Raw genomic sequence first — 18,310 nt, 5'->3', positions numbered from 1 at the left:
TTATTATTATCATTATTATTATTATTATTTATTTCAATTATTTTAATTGATACAGTCATTTTTGAGCTGTTTTGAATTAATCTCATTGAAATTATATGAACACGCCCACAAAGTCCTGAGGAAGAGGTCTGATCAGGTGAAATAAAAGCACCTGTGTGGGTTTACCTCAGGTGTGCAGGGCCTTGACAGGAGCCTCTCAGCCTCATGGTAAGAGTTTGGAGCAGAGCTAACTACAAAGATATGAAACCTGAGTAAAGCTACAGCTAGCAATACACTAAGCTAACATTAGCTTGATTCAAACTGTTAGCCAGTCTTTTTAGCTAACCGGCTGGCCTTCAGTATCAACCAGCTTTTAAAGCCAGTGTTAATTTGTACCATAATTCATTCTTTTCCAGTTATCCGGTTGCTAATGTTGTCCAGGAGAAGGAAAACCACCCAAAGCTGCATTGGAGAAGCCTCGCAAAGGTGAGAATTATAAGAGAAAATAGAATTTTAAGAGAAAAGTCTGGATGAAGAATGGAGTTTGTAAAATATCTTGAGTAAACTTTTCCATCTTCAATAAAAAGCTGCACAAATCTGAGACCCTACACTACAATCAGAGCTGGCTTATTAAGACTGGATGACCTAAAGTCTAAATGAGGCTCGTCGCTGCGTCACTTTCCCAAAACTGTGTCTCTTTGGCTCCAACCAAAATTGAATTAGTTCTGCTTCCAGAGCAGCACTGCCTCAGAGGAGTGTTTGCCCAGCTTTAATCCCTCCGTTGACAACTCCCACTCACTCACCTGAGTGTGTGTTTGTCCTGGCAGAGACAGGTGCGCTCACAGTGCATGCCGTATTTACCGGGCGCACACATCCTGTCCCTGCACTGTGGCCCGCTGAAGCCCGGCTCGCACAGGCAGCCTCCGTCGATGTTGTAGCAGCGCGCACCGTTCGCACAGTCACACACACTTTTACAGTCCTGACCGTAAGAGCCTGCAGCACACTCCTCATTGCACCTGAGGGCAGGAACACAGGGGGGGGGTTATAAATACATGAAGACGAACTGGACTGGGGAGTCGTGCACAAGTCTGTTGTTGATTTGCACCATAAACCACAAGCAGAAACTAAGCTTCCATTTGGCATTGTGGTTAGCCAGAGCAGTAATGTTAGCAGAGGCTGTTTTTGTTTTTCTCTCTGGTGTCTGTTAAATAGCCTGAATTAATTCCACTTGACAGTAAAGGACAGAAGAGCTGCAACGGTTGACTGTTTGGTGCCGAGAAGAATCAGTCATCATTGAACTGCACACAGCGTGCTCGTGTAAAACCAACCCAGCTGGTCAGTGATGCCTAAAGGACATCGAGAGTCTGGGGGGGACGACATACCTCACCAAGGTTTTGTCTCAGACTAAACAATCACTAACAGCTTCAAGGCTAAAGTTGCTTTTATTTTGCTTCTTCGCATGCGATGGAGAAAGAAGCTGTGCCTTTGCCATAAAGCTCCGGCACATACACACCTGTTACCAGTGAAGCCTTTAGCACACTGACACTGTCCAGTTTCAGGGTCACATTTGCCCCTGTTGTGGCAGACGCACTCCTCGGCACAGTTCGGTCCGTACCGTCCCTCCTGACATCGCTCCGTGCAAACTGCACCCTGCAGATCGACAAGGAGAAAACAGTGAGGATGCACAAACTGAAATGAGACACGGGCACAGTACGATCGACACGGGGTCACAATAATTTCTCCTCTCATGCAAGTCTCCTCTCCAAAAACAAAGAAACCTCACAATGAATTTTTCACACTTGTGGAAAAACCAAAGTCGTCTCCAGAGATGACAGGTTGCCTTCAGAGTGTCTCTTCAGATAAGTCAGTGTTAAAAAATTAGAGACTGCTCGTCCAAAACTCTGCGAGCCAGCTGGACTACAACACAGGAGCTAATTCAAAGTCTGGCAACCTTCACAGATGACATGAAGGTTCGGTGTCAGCGCAAGACTCACCGTCCATCCAGGCGGGCAAGCGCAGATCCCTTTGCCCCGACAGATGCCACCATTCTGGCAGGGGCATCGTGCCTGGCACTTCCTGCCACACGCCTTCTCACAGCTGGAGGGGGGAGAGATGGAGTCCATGCTTAAAAACAGCCTAATGGATCGCTTTAGTAGAAAACACTCAGTGTCCTGGGACATTCCTGAGGTCTTAGGTAGATGTTTTGTTGCACAGTAAAAGAGCAAAAGTGAGTTTTAGTTTTCCTGAAAGTACGTTTACTCAAGTGTTGTACCAACTACAATTTTTGAGGTACTCCTTCTTTACCTGAGTTAATCCTCCTTCTGCCACTTTATATTAAATCTCCACTTCAGTCCAGACACAAGTATTGTATTCTTTATTTGATTGCATTTTCGGGTTGTGTCGCATCTAATTTTGCGCTGGCTCATATTTATGAGCTTCAAACTTTCAGAAAATCGAGGAAACAGATCACCTGAAAATTACCAAGTAAAGTAAAGCAGACTTATAATTCAAGGTTGCTGAAACCTTTGAGGTCGTACAACGTAAATCTAATAGTGAACTTTACTTTATAGTCAACTTTTTTTAAAAATGTGCAGTCTGCTGGCTCGTGGCATCTTCGTCATCAGTTTTTGATTCTTTGTTAGTACTAAAAAAGTCTTATCATTGACTCGGTAGTTGTATAGTGGTCTCAAGAAGCTCTTAAATATATGATTTCTATATGAAAGAAGGTCATATGAGAAGTTGTTTCATGCATTTATATGATCAAACTTGTTCTTTTTTTCAGGAAAATGAAGTGTAAAGAAAAGCTATAGTAGTTTCTGCACCACAAAAGTAGGAATTGATAACAACAATACAAACATCTGCCCATCTTACATCCTAACAACATTTATTTGATGGTGAATATATTATAGACTACGATAAAACTTGTCAGCTCCTCATCAGTAAATTAAATATTTATGAAACGTTACAGCATTAATGCATCCAGTCATATACAATGTTGATAACTGATGGACTAGAATGGACTTTTACTTGTAACAGGATAGTTTTTACACTAAAGCACCGCTACTTTTACTGACTTAGATGATCCTTGTACTTCTTCCTCCCCTGAACACCAGTGCTGAATATTGATGTCACCACTTTCGAAGCTTAATAGCCTGTAAATCTTGTAACTCTAAAGCAGTCGTATGCAGACGTTATGACCTCACGGACAACATTTAACTGTTCATACATCATTATTAAATTCTGCTGAGCTACTCCGAAGAAAAGTAGTAGTGAAAGTAGGAAGAAAAAAAAAAAAAGAAAAGAAGATGGATCAGGAGAATAAACCGACAGTAGCTCTCTGAGACTTGGCATTAGAACGGCTTTGTGGGAATCATCAGCACAGCTGGAACGTCTCCTCCACCAATCGGGTTTCTTGGCTCAAACTACCTGTTGTACAATTCATTTTTGGGATATTATATTTTCTAAAACACCCTTGAGGTGCAATAACATGGGCCGATTTCAGATATACACTATTCATCAAGGAGCTTTAGCCCATAATGAGAATTGCCAAGCCTCCGTTTTATTTAGCTCAAAGTGGCGTGTGGTGCTTTCACATTGGCAGTGTGAGAGTTTCCATTAATATCTAGTGGGGAGGAATTTTTATTGCCTACTCATCCTCAGGGGCATCTAAAACAGGGCGTAACAGATGACTCATGGATTATAGTATAGTACAGCAGGGTCTGTTTTCTTTCTTAAATTAAGTTGTGGAAACAAATAACTTGGTAAGAACCTGACACATCTGACAGAACTCCTGGGAAAAATGAAGCTAATGAACTTATACGTAATGAAATGATGTGTAATGAAGCGAGGTGTCAAAGTGTCTCCTTAGTGAACTAATTAACTGTACGTACTGAACAGGAGGTTGTGTCAGTTTGTGGGTACACAAGCGGTGTGACTCTACAGATGTTCATGTCAGGTGGATCACCAGTTTGAGCCTCAGTTGCTCTTTGAGGGACCAATTAAATATTTTGGCAGTTTAACTGAAAATAATCTGTTCATGATCTAAATATTAGAACTGTCAAACCGTTCCAGAATTATGTAATTATTCCAGATTTACAATTGATATTCTTCTGTTCTTTCAAGATGCAAGAGCATTTCGTAATGAATCTCCCGATCTCAGGACCCATCAGCCATCGTCTGACAGTGATTTAACCTCAGCCAGTGTTTCAGGAGTTTCTGGATTTTGAGCCAAGACTTGCTCTTTCGTGTGAGGGCCATTGTTTTAAGTCTGATTTGCAACTTGGGATACGAAAATGGAGTTGGAGGTGACATTTCTGCTCATCTCTATAAACTTTCAAATTTCACTGGACCAAATGGCTCAAAGTATGATAGTCAAACAAGTTATTTTGTTGGTTGTGATGCCAAAAAAATGTATTCATCATTCTACAGATGCTTCTTTCACATTGAAAGCTTATGGGAAAAGTCATTTTGGGTCCCTGTGCATCACATGTTGCGATTTCGAAACCCGACGCTCCTCCTCTGGTTCTGCTCGAGTTTGATTTGTTGATTCAAAACTGACGACAAACGGAAACCAGAGTGCTTTAGATACCAAAATGTTGTCCCTTCCCAACAGACTCCAAACTCATGTCCAGATATGTTTATGGAAATTATGAATCAATCTAATATTCATTTATTTGTGTGCACTTACAAAGTCCCAGTGAATCCGTCCCGACACACACACTCTCCGGTTGCTTTATCGCAGGATCCTCCGGTCCCACACTTGCACCTCTGCAGACAGCCCTTCCCGAAGGTGCCGGCTGGACAGGAGTCCTCGCAGTACCGTCCGATGAAGCCCGGAGGACACTGACACGCCCCCTTGACGGGATCGCAGAGGGCTCCGTTCTCACACCTGCACTGCAAACTGCAGCCTGGCCCCCAGTGTTTGTCATCGCAGGCTGAAAGGTAACAGGAAACACTGTTATTCACTGATCCAGACTCTTCTGGTTTATTTGTCCAAATTTGACTTCTGTTCATGTGATTTGCTTCAGTTTTATTTATTTGTCTTTACTCGATTCAGTTTTGAAGAGGAGAAAAATACCATGTGGAAACATGGATCCAATGTCAATCAAACACTACCACCTATATTTACACTGGGCATCTCCTCACTGTCTCCTCACTCCTCACTTTTATTTATACAGTTCTTTTTTTCCAGAGCAGCCTTTACTCCTGCAGTTAAACAGCGACCCACACTCACACCAGGGATGTTCTCACTTTGACTGCCCACATTTTCCAGCGATTGCCAGTCAGCTTCCAGTAACTTGCCCTCTATTCTAAACACTGAGTCAAACCTGCTCTGCTGATGCTGGAAGTGAAATAAAAACACCGAAGCAAAATACGATTACTCGTGATTATTGAAGCCTGCTTGATGGTTCTGCGTCCCTTCTGTTTTTCCTCACGCAGTTTTGCCTCCTCCGCACACTGTGGTGTACGCTTACAGTCATATATGATGTCATTAAAAAAAACAGCTAAACAGAAACAAACCTGATTAAATGCAGAGACAGAAACAAGGAGAGGAGGAGGAGGAGGAGGAGGAGGAGGAGGAGCGCTCGCGGGTGACATGAAGTATGGCCTCTTCCACACATGCCTCCACAACCAAATCCTCCCGTTTAGCAATGGAGTGTTATATTACCAACAAATAATTTGGAACTGGCAGGGAGATTTGCATGGAGCTCACAGGACGGAGGACTTTTTGAATGGTTAATTCTACAGAAGCCCGAGGATCGGCTCCGGGGGAGGAGGGGGTTAGCGTGCAGCGGAGGTTCACACAAGGTTTGGATTTCAATTCACGATGAAGAGATCTCAGTCCACTGGGTCGTGTTATGAGAACCCAGATTGGTCAAGGGTGCATTCTTCAGATTTCTCATCAATAACTTCGCCCCTGTCTCGAACTTTGGACACCAATCGAGAAAATGTGACACCCAATCGCGCTGACGCAACTCATGGACGGGCTTCAGTTATCTTCTCTCAGGCCGAAAAACAATTCCAACAATTTCATGCTGACCTCCGTGAATCATCCTTCAGACATTCACAAACCGAAAGCCGGAGCTCCACGTTCCCCCTCCTGCCTTTTCCCTCCACCATGTGCTCCGCCACAGCTTTGAAGAGTACAAGGACTGCTTTGACAACAATTACAGAGAGGGTAGAGTAAAGCCAAATTTGGCCTGGAGCTGAGCACACCGCCTTGGCCTGCAGTGTTTATTGCACTAAGTTGGAGCAGGACCCCCGCCTCCTTTGTTTAACCGAATCATAACTTCACTTGTTTCTCTGTGTGGGCATTTGGAGGAGGGGGTGATCTGCAGGAGTGTGTCACGTTGAGTAATGAGAAATTCAGCTGGAGCAGCGATTATGTTTACACAGACATTCTCCAGGGCAGGAGGGGAGATTTACCGAAGGGTCTGCAGGGCTGATGCTTCCAGACAGTAGATGAGTGAATGGGTGAAATTTACCAGACTGGACGTGTGATTTTTATTTTTATTTTTATTTTTTCATTTTTTTTGAGCACACCAGCCGGCAGAGCTGAGGCTGTCTGCTGATGGATATCAAAACTCTCTCCATCTGTTTGTTTATCTGCGTGTAAACACACATCCTCGAGAGCAAAGCTTCTCTCCGCTCGTGCTGCTGAGTTTGGTCACCTTCATCAAACATTTATCTGAAGTCTTACTTTGATTCAATCTCAGTCACGGAAAATTGCAAGAAGTTTAACATTTGACCCCCCCGCCCCCCCAAAAAAAACGCTTTCATGGCCAATTTTCCTTCTAAGCATTTGCATCTGTGCATAGAAGCGAGCGACCACACGTTTGATTATTTATCACAGTGACACAACAAAACGCAGTCGCCCTGAAGTGTGGACCACGACCCCTCGTAAACAAGCCAACGTATTGGAACATAATATTTTGCGTAACAAATTTACAAAACAAAGGGAAGTTTTAGAGAGCAAATTAAAAGCAGGAAACACAACAGAATTTCAGGGTGTGTTCTGGATTAGCAAAATAAATGAAAATGGATTCACTCAAGGTGCCAACAGCTCATCAGGAGCAAATTTTAGGTTTAGTATCTCGCTCAAGGACACTTTGACATACAGCTAGGGGGAGCCAGGGATTCAAACCAGCAACCTTCCAATTACTAGATGACCTGCTCTACCTCCTGAGCCACAGCTAACCAGATCAAACCCAGAAAACCTCTTTTCTCAATCAGCTTCTGACTGTCAGACATAAAGTCCAACATGAACAAACAATATTCTGTCAAAAGAAAAGTTCTTTATATTTTAACTTTGATTGTTGTTCATTTAGTCACAAATATTTAATGTTATTTATTAGAATGTTTTATAACAAAATCTACAATGGCTTTAAATCAGACATTAGGAAAATCCTGTACTTTTGTACCAAGCTCAAAGTTAAAAGAGACAAGCTTCTGTTCCAGAATAAGAATTCACTGGCTTCACTTCACGTCAGATTAACTTTGTTATTATCATTAACTTAGTTTGTTTGTTAGTCATCCTAGGTAATTTCCTTCCTTTCTAAAATCTTGCTGCGTTTCATCAATGCAGCATCTTCTGACATCTTGAAACCAAACCGAAGTTGTTGCTCTCAAGTGGAAATGTATGCAGAGTATCATCAGCATGACACGAGCAGTGATACAAACCAGTATCAGTGCTGCTGTGTGCATGTAAACCCGCTGATTAACATGCACTTCAGACCTGGCATCTCTTGGCTGCCCCTGTATGAGGAATGCACTCAGATATGGTGGGAACATTCTTCCTTTCCCTCCGGACGCAAAGTAAAACCCAAACCAGCACTTGAACAATTCTCAAAGTCCACATAATCTCCCGGGCATCCGACCGTCCCTCGCTAATCATTTTTGATTCGAGCTCTCCGGGTCGCTCTATCAGAATCTGCTCACCAATGTCAGGAGAAAAATACTCTGTCATGAGTTTTTATAGCTTTCAATGAGCCTCACTCCTGCGTTTCTTTTACCTCCATCAGGGCTATTACTAATATGTTCCCCCTTTTTCTTCCCCTCTTATAGTACTGGGTATTCTTCTCCCTCCTCTCCCCTTTTCTCTATATTCATGGGCAACCAGTCCGAAGAGAGTTCAGAACGAGAACCTCAGGCTCCTCTCCTCTTTCCCATACTTAGATAGCTCAACACACAGGCATCCAGGAAGCGTAAGGCCCGTTCTGCCAGAAAGACTCCATTATAGGACGATACGGTGAGGCCAAGGCTGGAGAGAAGAGCAGCAGGAGGAGGAGGAGGAGGAGGAGGAGGAGTGGAAGAAGAGAAAGGAGCAAAGTGAACGAGTGAAAACAAAGAAGAAGAAAAAAAACTGAAAGCGAGGGTTAGGGGAGAGAAGGAGGGAGTGTAAGGGGAGACGCAGGGAGCTGAGCCATGCAAGAGAAGGAGAGTAGGGTAACATTTTCCATTTCCCCTTCCCATCATCCCCCTGTCAGGACATCAACCGCTACCCGTTGAAGCTAATTCCTTCTCTCTGCAGTAGGGAGGGGAAAATGGAGGATGGCTGTGTACTATTGACCCAGCTGACTGCCATGAAAATGGGCTGGAGGTAGTGGAAAAATCTTGATTTCAATGAGGGCAACAGCAGCCCCGCGAACTACGGTTCTGGTTTCACACGCGCCGTTTGTTTGGACGATCGAATTTTGAGGAGATTTCAGAGACGACAAACTGGGTTTGATTTACTGTTCCGAGCCGGTGCCTTGAAAAACTATTATATAACTTTTCTGCTGACTTTGGTTTTGCAGAAGAAGTCATAACTGGTAGAAGGAGCCATGTTAATGTCCGTCTTAACTCTCTTTTTATTGACGTTGGCTCCTCTCAGTATATCATACAGTCTTAAAGTCATAACTTATCGCTCTCTTGCTATTTTGTTACATATTTGTTGGAGCAGGCGTGTTCACTTTTATTAAATATGATTGTTTTATTCATTTATTTAGGAAAGCTGCTAAAAAAAAAAAAAATGGAGCTATAGTGGTCATTAATGCTGAGAGGTAACTGTGAGGGAGAGGTGGAGGTGCAGCTCGGCGTCCTTCAGGTCCCGTAAACTGTGTTTCTGGACGGAGGCTGACAGTGATGACTCACTGCTGTGCATGCAGTAATGCTCCCCTGATGTTTCCATTGGAAAGGCGTTCTGTGTGTGATGGAGCGTTTTGTGTGTGTGTGTGTGTGTGTGTGTGTGAAGATCAGCCACTTGACTACTGGCCAGTTGTCATTTCCTGTTTGTGTGTGTGTGTACCTGAAGAGACAGTGAGAGGGAGAAAGCGATGGGAGGAAAAAGCAAAACGAGAGAGGGAAAGTGAGGAAATGTCTGCGAGGGAGGAGGGGGGAAAAAAAAACCGGCTGATTCATACCGCTGGAACAGTCGTCACCTCGCCAGCCTCCCTCACACTGGCAGCGGTCCGGAGCGACACATCGACCGTGGACACACTCCTTGGTGCAGCGAGCTGTTGATGAGAAACACACTTTTTTTCATATAACAGGCCTCGCTTTGTGGAGAAAAAAAAAAAAGTTCAAGTGTTCAGTAGCAGCAGCACAGCAAGGTGTCTGACACTGCTGCACGCTGAAGAGAGGAAACAAACACACAAGCAAACAAACAAACAAACCCATTAAAAAGAACTGCAGTGTTTATAGATCCTCCCTTATTTTTATTAGCTTTTGGTCAACTCTAATGTTTTACTGATCTCTATTTTAATTTCTAGAAGTTGTGTTTTGTTACACACATGTTTTGGCGACGTTATCGTCTGTTCTTCATGTCAGTGAAGCCTCTCAAACTGAACCGACTACAAGCCAGATTGAACCACCATCAGTTCCCAGTGTTGTTGGTCCTACTTGGCTCAGTCACGTTGTGTGTTACCCCCACAGCCCAATAACCCAGGGCGGATATTTCATTTCACTGTTTGGGGGGAGAATAAAGAGAAATATTTCTCAAGAGTAACCGACCAGTCCACATTTTCTCTCTGTGCTCCAAAAACAGTTGAGCAAGTTTGGTAACCGGATAAACCTCCGTCAACTTTGCCGTCTCCTGTTATACTCATATGTACTCTGTGTTGGTTTCATTAACACACAACCAGTGAGAAAACTGATGAACATATCACTTCAACATATTTACTTTCCATAACATTCCCAAGGTATTAATTATGTGTCTCAACTGTGTAACGTGTGAAGTGCGAACATGCTGCAGATATGTTTGTTTCTAATGAAGCTTAATTTTTCTGAATACTTTTTACTTTCCTCCCACATTTTAACACATATCTGTACTTTCTTCTCCTGACAGTGTCAAAACACACTCAATACTTTAGTTTAAATGCATTTGAGGGGAATTATTTTCATTTTGCATCCCTGCACACCATCTTCCCGACATCACGAGACTGATGGTAGGAAGACGAAACGTAAAGATGTTACAAAACAAAAAACGACCGACTGGAATGAGGAGAAAAGGAGTGATGGTGTGTCGTGTCTGCAGAGTTCCTGCAGCTCTCTGCCTGGATTCTCTTATTGTCTCAGTTTGTTGCAGCTCAGGACGCTTTATCAGCCCAAAATGTCGTTATTTGACTGGTGCGTTAACGAACAGCTCAGACAAATCCTCCTGATTCTACCTTTAAGTTTAATAGTCTTTGATTTAAATTAATATGAAGTGAGGCTCAGTTAGCTTTGCTCAGAAATGGCCAAGAAAAATATCCTGCAGAGGGATGATTTTCGAGAAGTTGAATCACTGGTTCTACTTTCACCAGAGTGTTTTTCTACACACGTGTCTGTACTCCTACTTGAGTGAAGTACAGTATGTGTGGACTTAAGCCACCTCTTATTATTAATAAACACCATCGGCCTGTTAAATCTATTTGTGCACTATTTCAAGGCAGCTTTTTTTTTTTTTTCGTATTCAATCAAAAGTCTATTCAACTGAATTGCATTCTTTCCTTCTAAATGTATTCCACCCATAATAAACAGCGTGGAGGCTGCCAGCCGACTGCTGGGCTCAGCCGTACAGCTGAGAGCACCAGTGTGTTAGATACCATTCACACTGTCGAGGAGCTTCCTCCCGGAGAGAGCTGTGTGTGTTTTGCCAACATCGTAAATGGTTCTGCTATTAATTAAGTTAATTCAAACTTGCATTTATGACTGAAGACTCATAACTCTGCCAGAGAGCTCTTCACTTCTTTTTTTGTTTCGCTGGAAGTGTTTTCTGAGCGCACGCCAAAGAACAGCACGCTGTATATGCACACTTATTTTCTCCTCATCCGAAACACAATAAATGATGTCACTGATTATATTCTCCTCTCCTGTCGAAGGTGTGTGAAAACTGGAGGCTGGAGATTTTGGGGGATCCGAGAAACAAAGGCCAAAGACTTGTCGTCGACTGGAGGAGGTAAGTTTAGTCGAGGGTAATCATTTGTGTTTAAAAATAAAAATAAAAAAACCTTGTACAGAAAGTGGGTTTAGGAGGAGTGTCAGATGACACACTGCAGAGATATTTCAATTATAAAAGTCAAAACAGCGATTAGTGGGCTCTTTTGTTTGACTGTAACAAAAAACCTACACACACACACACACACACACACACGTTGCATGGGGCTGCTGCAGAAGGTGCCTCAACAACAAACAAACCAAAATGCATATTACCGCCGCGGAACGAAAAACATTTATCTCCTAAATGACAGTATTCCACGCATGAAGCGCAGGAACCTTGTTATTACCATCCTCCGTCTGTGAGATCACCCGGTGGTGCTTGAGAAGGTTTGTGAAGCTAAGGTAGAATTTTCTCAACCCATGTGAGGCGGAGTACGGTTTCACTTTGTTTACACAAGTCGCCGCTGACTGTCAGCAGTAACAACGTGTCAGCGAACTGTTGACAGCCGCATCAGTTTGGGGCTTTTCAGACGACGACAATTAGTTCGCTGTTTATTTCAACATCTGCACTCATTTCTTGTGAGATGCATTAAAGTGACATTCAACTTTTAAGTGAGAGCACTTAAATTCAGATCAGGATTGATGTTCGGTTTATGATCAGTGAAGATACATGAAGAAGTCGAGTTTGTTGGGGTGAGATCATGGTCTCAACTGAGTCACCGATCAAACCCACATGTAGGACTGTTTCTCCTTCAAACATAGTTGATTTTGATTTATTTATGGATCCACAAAACACACTGGATCCAAAGGACAACATGTTGAAGTCAGGACATTTATTTCCACGATGGAACCCCCAAATGTTAGAAGAGTACAACAAAAACTAAATAAATATCCGATCAAAGCATCTAAAATACATCAAGAACTGATGAACTGAGTGAAATCTGAAGACAAAGTTGCCACTTTGCTCCATTAAAATCAGTCCTGACCCGACATCTTAAAGCCTCCCTTGTTTTGAACAACTTAATATTTAATGAAAGGCTTCAGAATAAAAGGAGCTTTGGCCGCATCAGTCTAGACTTCATGAAGCAACACTGGGCCTTGTGTTGTAACACTGATGATAGGAATGATGATGGGAATCAACAGCAGGAACCTTTAGAGTACCAGTTCCAAATAGTCTGATCCATGGGAAGCGTATTCCTCTGAGCTTATCAACCGTCTTTTTCTGACAGTGACGTCAAGCAAGAGTCAAGGTGGAGGGGAACAGTTCAATATCTTTATTGCTACAATACTGTCGGGATGAATATTAGTAGAAAATACTAACACAGAGAGATTTCTGCTCACTAACCATCAGTGATGGTGGTATAAGGATTATGTTTGCAAAGGCAAGAAGAACATATTATGATAACAACACACTGTATTTCATATATTGTTCCTGGCCTCAGTGTCAGTGACGCCTGATCACAGGGAGTAGATCACTTAAATTCATACAGCTATCATCAGTGTTAATGATTCTACTTGGTAAGTCAACAGGGCTACTGTGAAAAGGGTCCATATGTAAGAATTAACCACCACAGTTACTGCTAAGTCCTGCTAACAGTAGCTGCTGCTAGCTTGATAGCTCAGTTTGCGGAGCAGCTAGCGGTTCGGACTGGTAGCTCGGGGAGGCTAGCTGGTTAGCATGCTAACTTCAGTAGTTTTCTCTGCAAAACAAAACATAGACATCAAAATGTCAAAGCTCCAATTTATTTATTCTGTGGATGATTTTAGTTTGAATGTTTTCAATTTAAAAAAAATCTTAAAAACTGCCACTTTAAATTCCAGAAATGCCACCGCTCCCAACAGAACAGAACATTTGCTCCCGACTCCAAAGATGAATATCTTGCGTTATGAATCAATAACACCACACAGGCTGGCTTAGCAGATTTCTTTCTTCTAAGAAAACCAAAATGAAAACGAATGCTGTACAAATATTCCCTCATTTTATCCATTTCAGATGATGACTTGATGATCGACTCGCCCATTATTGAGGAAATTGATAAATAATCAACAAAACAGAAATAATGGCGCTGGTATTCAGTGACATCTTATTAATTCCCTCCCCTCAGTGATATTGTTAATATGATGCGGTCAGTTTTGCTCTTCCCCGAGCTGCACAGGCAGCAGTGCCACACCTCTGACTTCATCAGTAACAGATGCTTCGTTGATGAAATGATGTGAGATTCCTGAACTGAAGTGAAAATATGCGAATTACGAAAAATGGGTGTATGAGGGTTTTTTTTTTCACAGTGTCAGCAACACAAAGTTTAGTTTAGCGAGAGTTCCAGCCCGTACAGCCAGAACATACTGCGAATGTTCGGCATGAGAAGCCCGAGTGGTACCAGAACCTATAATTGTGGTAATTCCAGTGTCATGTGCTCCTCATATTGACTAAGCACGTTGCATGGAAAGAAAAGAAAAAAAAACAAAAAAACCCTCACTGTCAATAATGAGAATCTAAGTCAGAGATGTGATTGTCTTCTTCTTCTTCTTCTTCTTCTTCTTCTTTACATGCAGACCACAACCGTAACATTCATTTGGGTATTTCACTGGATCACAGCCAGCAGCATCCTACCAACATCATTTGTGTTAGCCAGGGACTCCTTCTCATTTCCACCTATGGCTCTATTGTGCAACGCTGACTTTCAACATCGAGCCTGCAAACAGATAACTTTTCATCTGCGAACAAAGAACCGTGCTTTCGGGGTTTTAAATGGAACCAGAAACTGTGAGAAATTGGAAATAAACAGATTAAAATCCCCCAGGGACGCTCCGCTCGCTGTTAAATTTCCATTTTATTACATTAGAAAAATGTCTAAAAAGCCAAAGTGGCTCATAAATGTGTTTATACACGTGTTAGTTTAATGTTCTGCTGATATTGTTTGGATTGTCTGACTTGGAGGTGTGTGCTGGCCGTGGGGTTACAGCCACACCCATGGGAGGGACGGGGCTGTAGCTATCATTGAGGTCGTGTCCTCAGTGTGTTTTCTGGGAATTTGGGCTTTCTAACAACCGAGTAGACGAGTTTGTTCTATAAATAAAGAGTTCTATTTTGTGGACATTTCATGGGTTGATTTCAGAAAGTTTTAGAATCCACAGATTTTAGATTTGATGACTTTTAAGCCAACAAAAAGGAGATACATGTAGGTTGCTCTCCTTGTTAATGAATGTATTATTTACTTGTGAGACTTTGTAATATCTGTCCAGGTACAACAGATGGATCATAGCCTGTTATTATCATATTCATCTCTTTAATTTAAGTTTATTTACTATTTTTCTCTCTTTGTCAACTCCTCCTCACGCTGCTACATTTTTGTTATTGTTTGTTCCCTTGTGTCAAACAGAATTTCTCCTGCAGGGGATCAATAAAGGCACATCCATCTATCCACCAAAAAAATAAATAAATCAAAGAATGCCAGTTTTTCTCAATCAGAATTGTAATTTCATAAAAAATAGAATAAAAGCTTAAGACTGAATAACTCATAACTAAGGATTAAAACACTGTAATTTGTTTTTGGTGGCTAGGAAAAAGTAATTTCAGGAACAGGACGGAGGATTTACTTCGACTTACAACCTAATTTTTCTAAAATCCTGAATACGACCCTGAAGGCTTTGTGTTCAACACCTGAGAGGGTTTGGTGCCTGACAAACAGACATTTTGGCTCAAACAGGCTTTTTCCAGTGTGATAAATTTGAAACTGTGTTGATGGCGCGTAAAGCCTCATTGGACTCTGATGATTCCCTGTGGATCAACGACTGAGTCTTGCCAAACCTTTTCCTCTTCCCCTCCTCTGTTTTACTTTTAGCTTTCCTGCTGTCAGTCTCAGTAATAAAAAAAAACACACCGGTGACCGGACTGTTAAATGGTTTCCATAAATACTTACGGACACATTTGTCTCTGCTCTCGTAATAGCCCGGACAGCACTGGTACCTCTTGCGGTAGTCGGTCTTCACCGCCTGTCTGTAGGCCGTCTTGTAGGTGATCCTGAAAGAATAACACAGTCAGACAGGACGTCTTGACCTCCCACTGACAGGAACAGGAAGCGAAACCCAACAGGAAATGAGTCATCGGTCTGCTTCTACCTGTGGCGCGTGCATCTGTAGGCGGTCCGAGGGTCCGAGCAGGGCTCCTCTGTCACGTGGTCGTAAGGATGCGAGTACGACTCTTTCACCGAGGTGGTGAAGCTGCAACAAAGAACAACAAACACACAGTGTGAATCATTGACAGTCAGCGAAAATGGAAATGGCCATGTAGAGATGTCTGAATCACAGTGAAGATGTTTCCTTTCTTTTAAGTTTTCTTTTTCACGATGTGACGAATGAATGTCTCGACCCCCGTGCATCCTGTTGAACCATAAAGTAAACCTTCGGCAGCATGTATGCAGCGCTGCATGAGAAAATGTTTTGACTGGATACAACAACAGCGACGTGTATTTGTTTGTCACAGTCGGACGGGCCTCACCTCTCCCACAGGCTGCACACATTCGGGTCTCTTGGGTTCAGAGAGAAGCTCAGATCAACCAGGAAGCTCAGAAGCAGCAGGACGACGGAGCTCTGCAGGGTCGGCATGGTCCTGAGGGAAGAACGGACAGACATTCACCGAAGGATGTAAGAACCCAAACATTTCAGCGGAGGCGGCACAGGGCACAAACATATTCATATTGTTATAAGAGGGGGGAAAAAATACAGGAGGCGGACACAGTAAGAGCAATATTATTACAATGCAAAACAGTCTGGTTCTGCAAGAAAACCACAAGCGCTTAATGCTTTGTTTAGGCTGTGCTGAGGAGGTGGTGTTTTTGTTTATAAGTCCCGACTAAAGTAGTGTGTTTTTGAAGGTGAAGTGAAAAAATGAGGTGAAAGATATGAGCAGCCTGGACACAGCAGTAACTGTGTGGAGCTCTTTGAGGCAAATGTAAAGTGGAAAATGTTGCACACACAGCTGGAAAATGTAAAAAAAGAGAGAGAAAAAAAAAAGCAAAGTTACATTCTTACTCTCAGCAAGAGATTTACATTAATTGTTTGTTTTTATTCACTATAGTTAACGTCTCACAGCAGGTTGGATAGAAAGATTCATCGAACTGGTTCTCGGTGTCTGTAAATTGCGGTTTGAGATTCAGCCTCCGACTGTAAAAGAGTTCATTAAAGGCTCAGCGGAGGTGAGGCAACGAGCCAGACGTGGAGCGTAACGCTGTCTGCGCCCCGCCGAGCTCCACGCCGCCTCAACAGGGCACAGAAAACACAGGCATCAGGAGACGACCTGACAGCAGGCGGGATGGATGGGGTAGAGCGAGAGCGTAAAAAGAGACAGAGAACGAGAGAGAGGGAGGGATCGGAGTCAAGAAACGTGACTCCCAACTTCATGTTGACCTCTATCAATCAGTGCTGCAGTGAAGCCTGCACACTCCTCTGCTGTCCCCTTCCACACTTCAGCAGCATCTGGATCCGATCAGCGCATCGGCCCAAGAGAGCGCGTCGGCACGGGGACCCTGTTAGGCTCTCAGGGAGCAAAAGGGAGCGCTTTTTTTTTTTTTTTTTTTTCCTCCTCTTGAAAATATCCCGTCAGAAATGAACAGAAGTTCAGCAGGGCAGTGGTGCGAGCCCCCTCTGGATCGACGCAATCGTGGGAATGTCACGGCATTTCTAGACCACGGGGACGTCATGTTGACATAAGATCAGTCTGGCCAGTTCCTCTCTGTTTTCTCAACAAGTCCCATCTGACAGAATTACAGTGCCACAACTTCTCATGTAGTCTACATGCACGTCCTCAGGGAGATCTCTGATATGTTAGGACAGTGACGTCGCAGCCACAGATCAAGATTATCTTCTTTGGTCAAGTGATGCATTAAAAAAAAAAAACCCAAAAAAACCTCAGATCTCAGAAGAAGGAGTAACACCAACACAGGTCTCTCTTACTGTTAAAACTTTGTCAGATTTCACAGATTGTGTCTTTAATTTTCAGCCATGCTCGCAGCTCAGTGAGGCGCCATTTAGGCATGGATACATTTTAACTTCAGCACGCTAAACGCTCACAGTTATAATGCCAGTGTTTAGCATGTCATGTTCATAATGCCTTCCACCTTAGTTTAGCTTGTTAGCATGGTAACATTTTCTCCTTAGATGAAAACACAACCAGAAACTGTTGGAAATGTCTGTATTAATCTGGTCATAAACAAAAGGAAAGACTGGCCTTCAACCCCCTGTTGGTCAGAGTTAATCCTGAAGGGGATCATGTTTTTTTACTCAACTTATTGTTACAAAGTAAATGTTGATTGCACACTGTCAGAGCTATAGAATGCTGACATCCATCTGTATGTAGATTGGTTCCTGAACTCGTGTTTTTGTCCTGCGTTGTTGTTTGCGACTCTGTGGAAAAAGGAAAGCCATCAGCTGTTTTTATGACAGCGCCGAGCCAACAATAGTGCTGCTCGGAAATGCTGGGAGGGGAAAACGTTGTCTGTTTCCAGTTTTAGTTTAGGTGACTAAGAATCAGAGCAAGATTTTGGTCAACGGTGAGTAAAAAAAAGTGAAAGCTAAACCCCCTGAATATGTATTTGACCCCGGTCGCTGGCAGAAGTTTCCATTGCACCGCTCCACTGTCAAACTACATCCTGCTTCTAGTGCTGTCTCCTGCATGTCATCCATTAGTGGTGGAGTTTCAAAATGCACATATTTGCATTTAAAAAAGAGACGGTGTTCATTTCGGGGGAAAAAATCCTGACACACACATAAAAAGATTTGCCTCTGGCTTTTCCAAAAATGAGCAGATTGTGTCTCTTGTGAAGTTTGACCACTTTCCCACGGCTGTTTGTTGTCACATGAAGATGTTTGTAAGAGTTAAGTTCAGGTGGCTAAACCTTAGTGTAAGATTTCGATAAAGGTTATGTAAGATAAAGTG

The 18,310-nt window shown here is 42.8% G+C and overlaps 1 protein-coding gene and 1 long non-coding RNA gene across 2 annotated transcripts in view; one reads left to right on the top strand and one right to left on the bottom strand.

Moving 5' to 3' along the window:
• Positions 1-17,649, bottom strand: part of pear1 (platelet endothelial aggregation receptor 1) — a 30,793-nt gene extending 13,144 nt beyond the window's left edge. The window contains exons 1-8 of the mRNA XM_037073322.1: positions 15,875-17,649; positions 15,496-15,597; positions 15,297-15,397; positions 9,381-9,473; positions 4,667-4,913; positions 1,974-2,076; positions 1,493-1,629; positions 783-995 (exon numbers count right to left, since the gene is read on the bottom strand). Coding sequence (XP_036929217.1) covers positions 783-995; positions 1,493-1,629; positions 1,974-2,076; positions 4,667-4,913; positions 9,381-9,473; positions 15,297-15,397; positions 15,496-15,597; positions 15,875-16,008 — 1,130 coding nt within the window. The 5' untranslated portion in view covers positions 16,009-17,649. The remainder of the gene's footprint in view (positions 1-782; positions 996-1,492; positions 1,630-1,973; positions 2,077-4,666; positions 4,914-9,380; positions 9,474-15,296; positions 15,398-15,495; positions 15,598-15,874) is intronic.
• On the top strand, positions 120-5,353 carry LOC119005579. The gene is made up of 4 exons (XR_005070542.1): positions 120-207; positions 396-465; positions 4,721-4,920; positions 5,171-5,353. It is a non-coding gene; the product is annotated as an uncharacterized LOC119005579 (long non-coding RNA).
• Positions 17,650-18,310: the final 661 nt, after the last annotated feature.

Source organism: Acanthopagrus latus, chromosome 17, assembly GCF_904848185.1.
Source record: "Acanthopagrus latus isolate v.2019 chromosome 17, fAcaLat1.1, whole genome shotgun sequence".
NCBI lineage: Eukaryota > Metazoa > Chordata > Actinopteri > Spariformes > Sparidae > Acanthopagrus > Acanthopagrus latus.
Note: the sequence above shows the minus strand (reverse complement) of the source record. Positions and strands in the feature narration are given on the sequence as shown.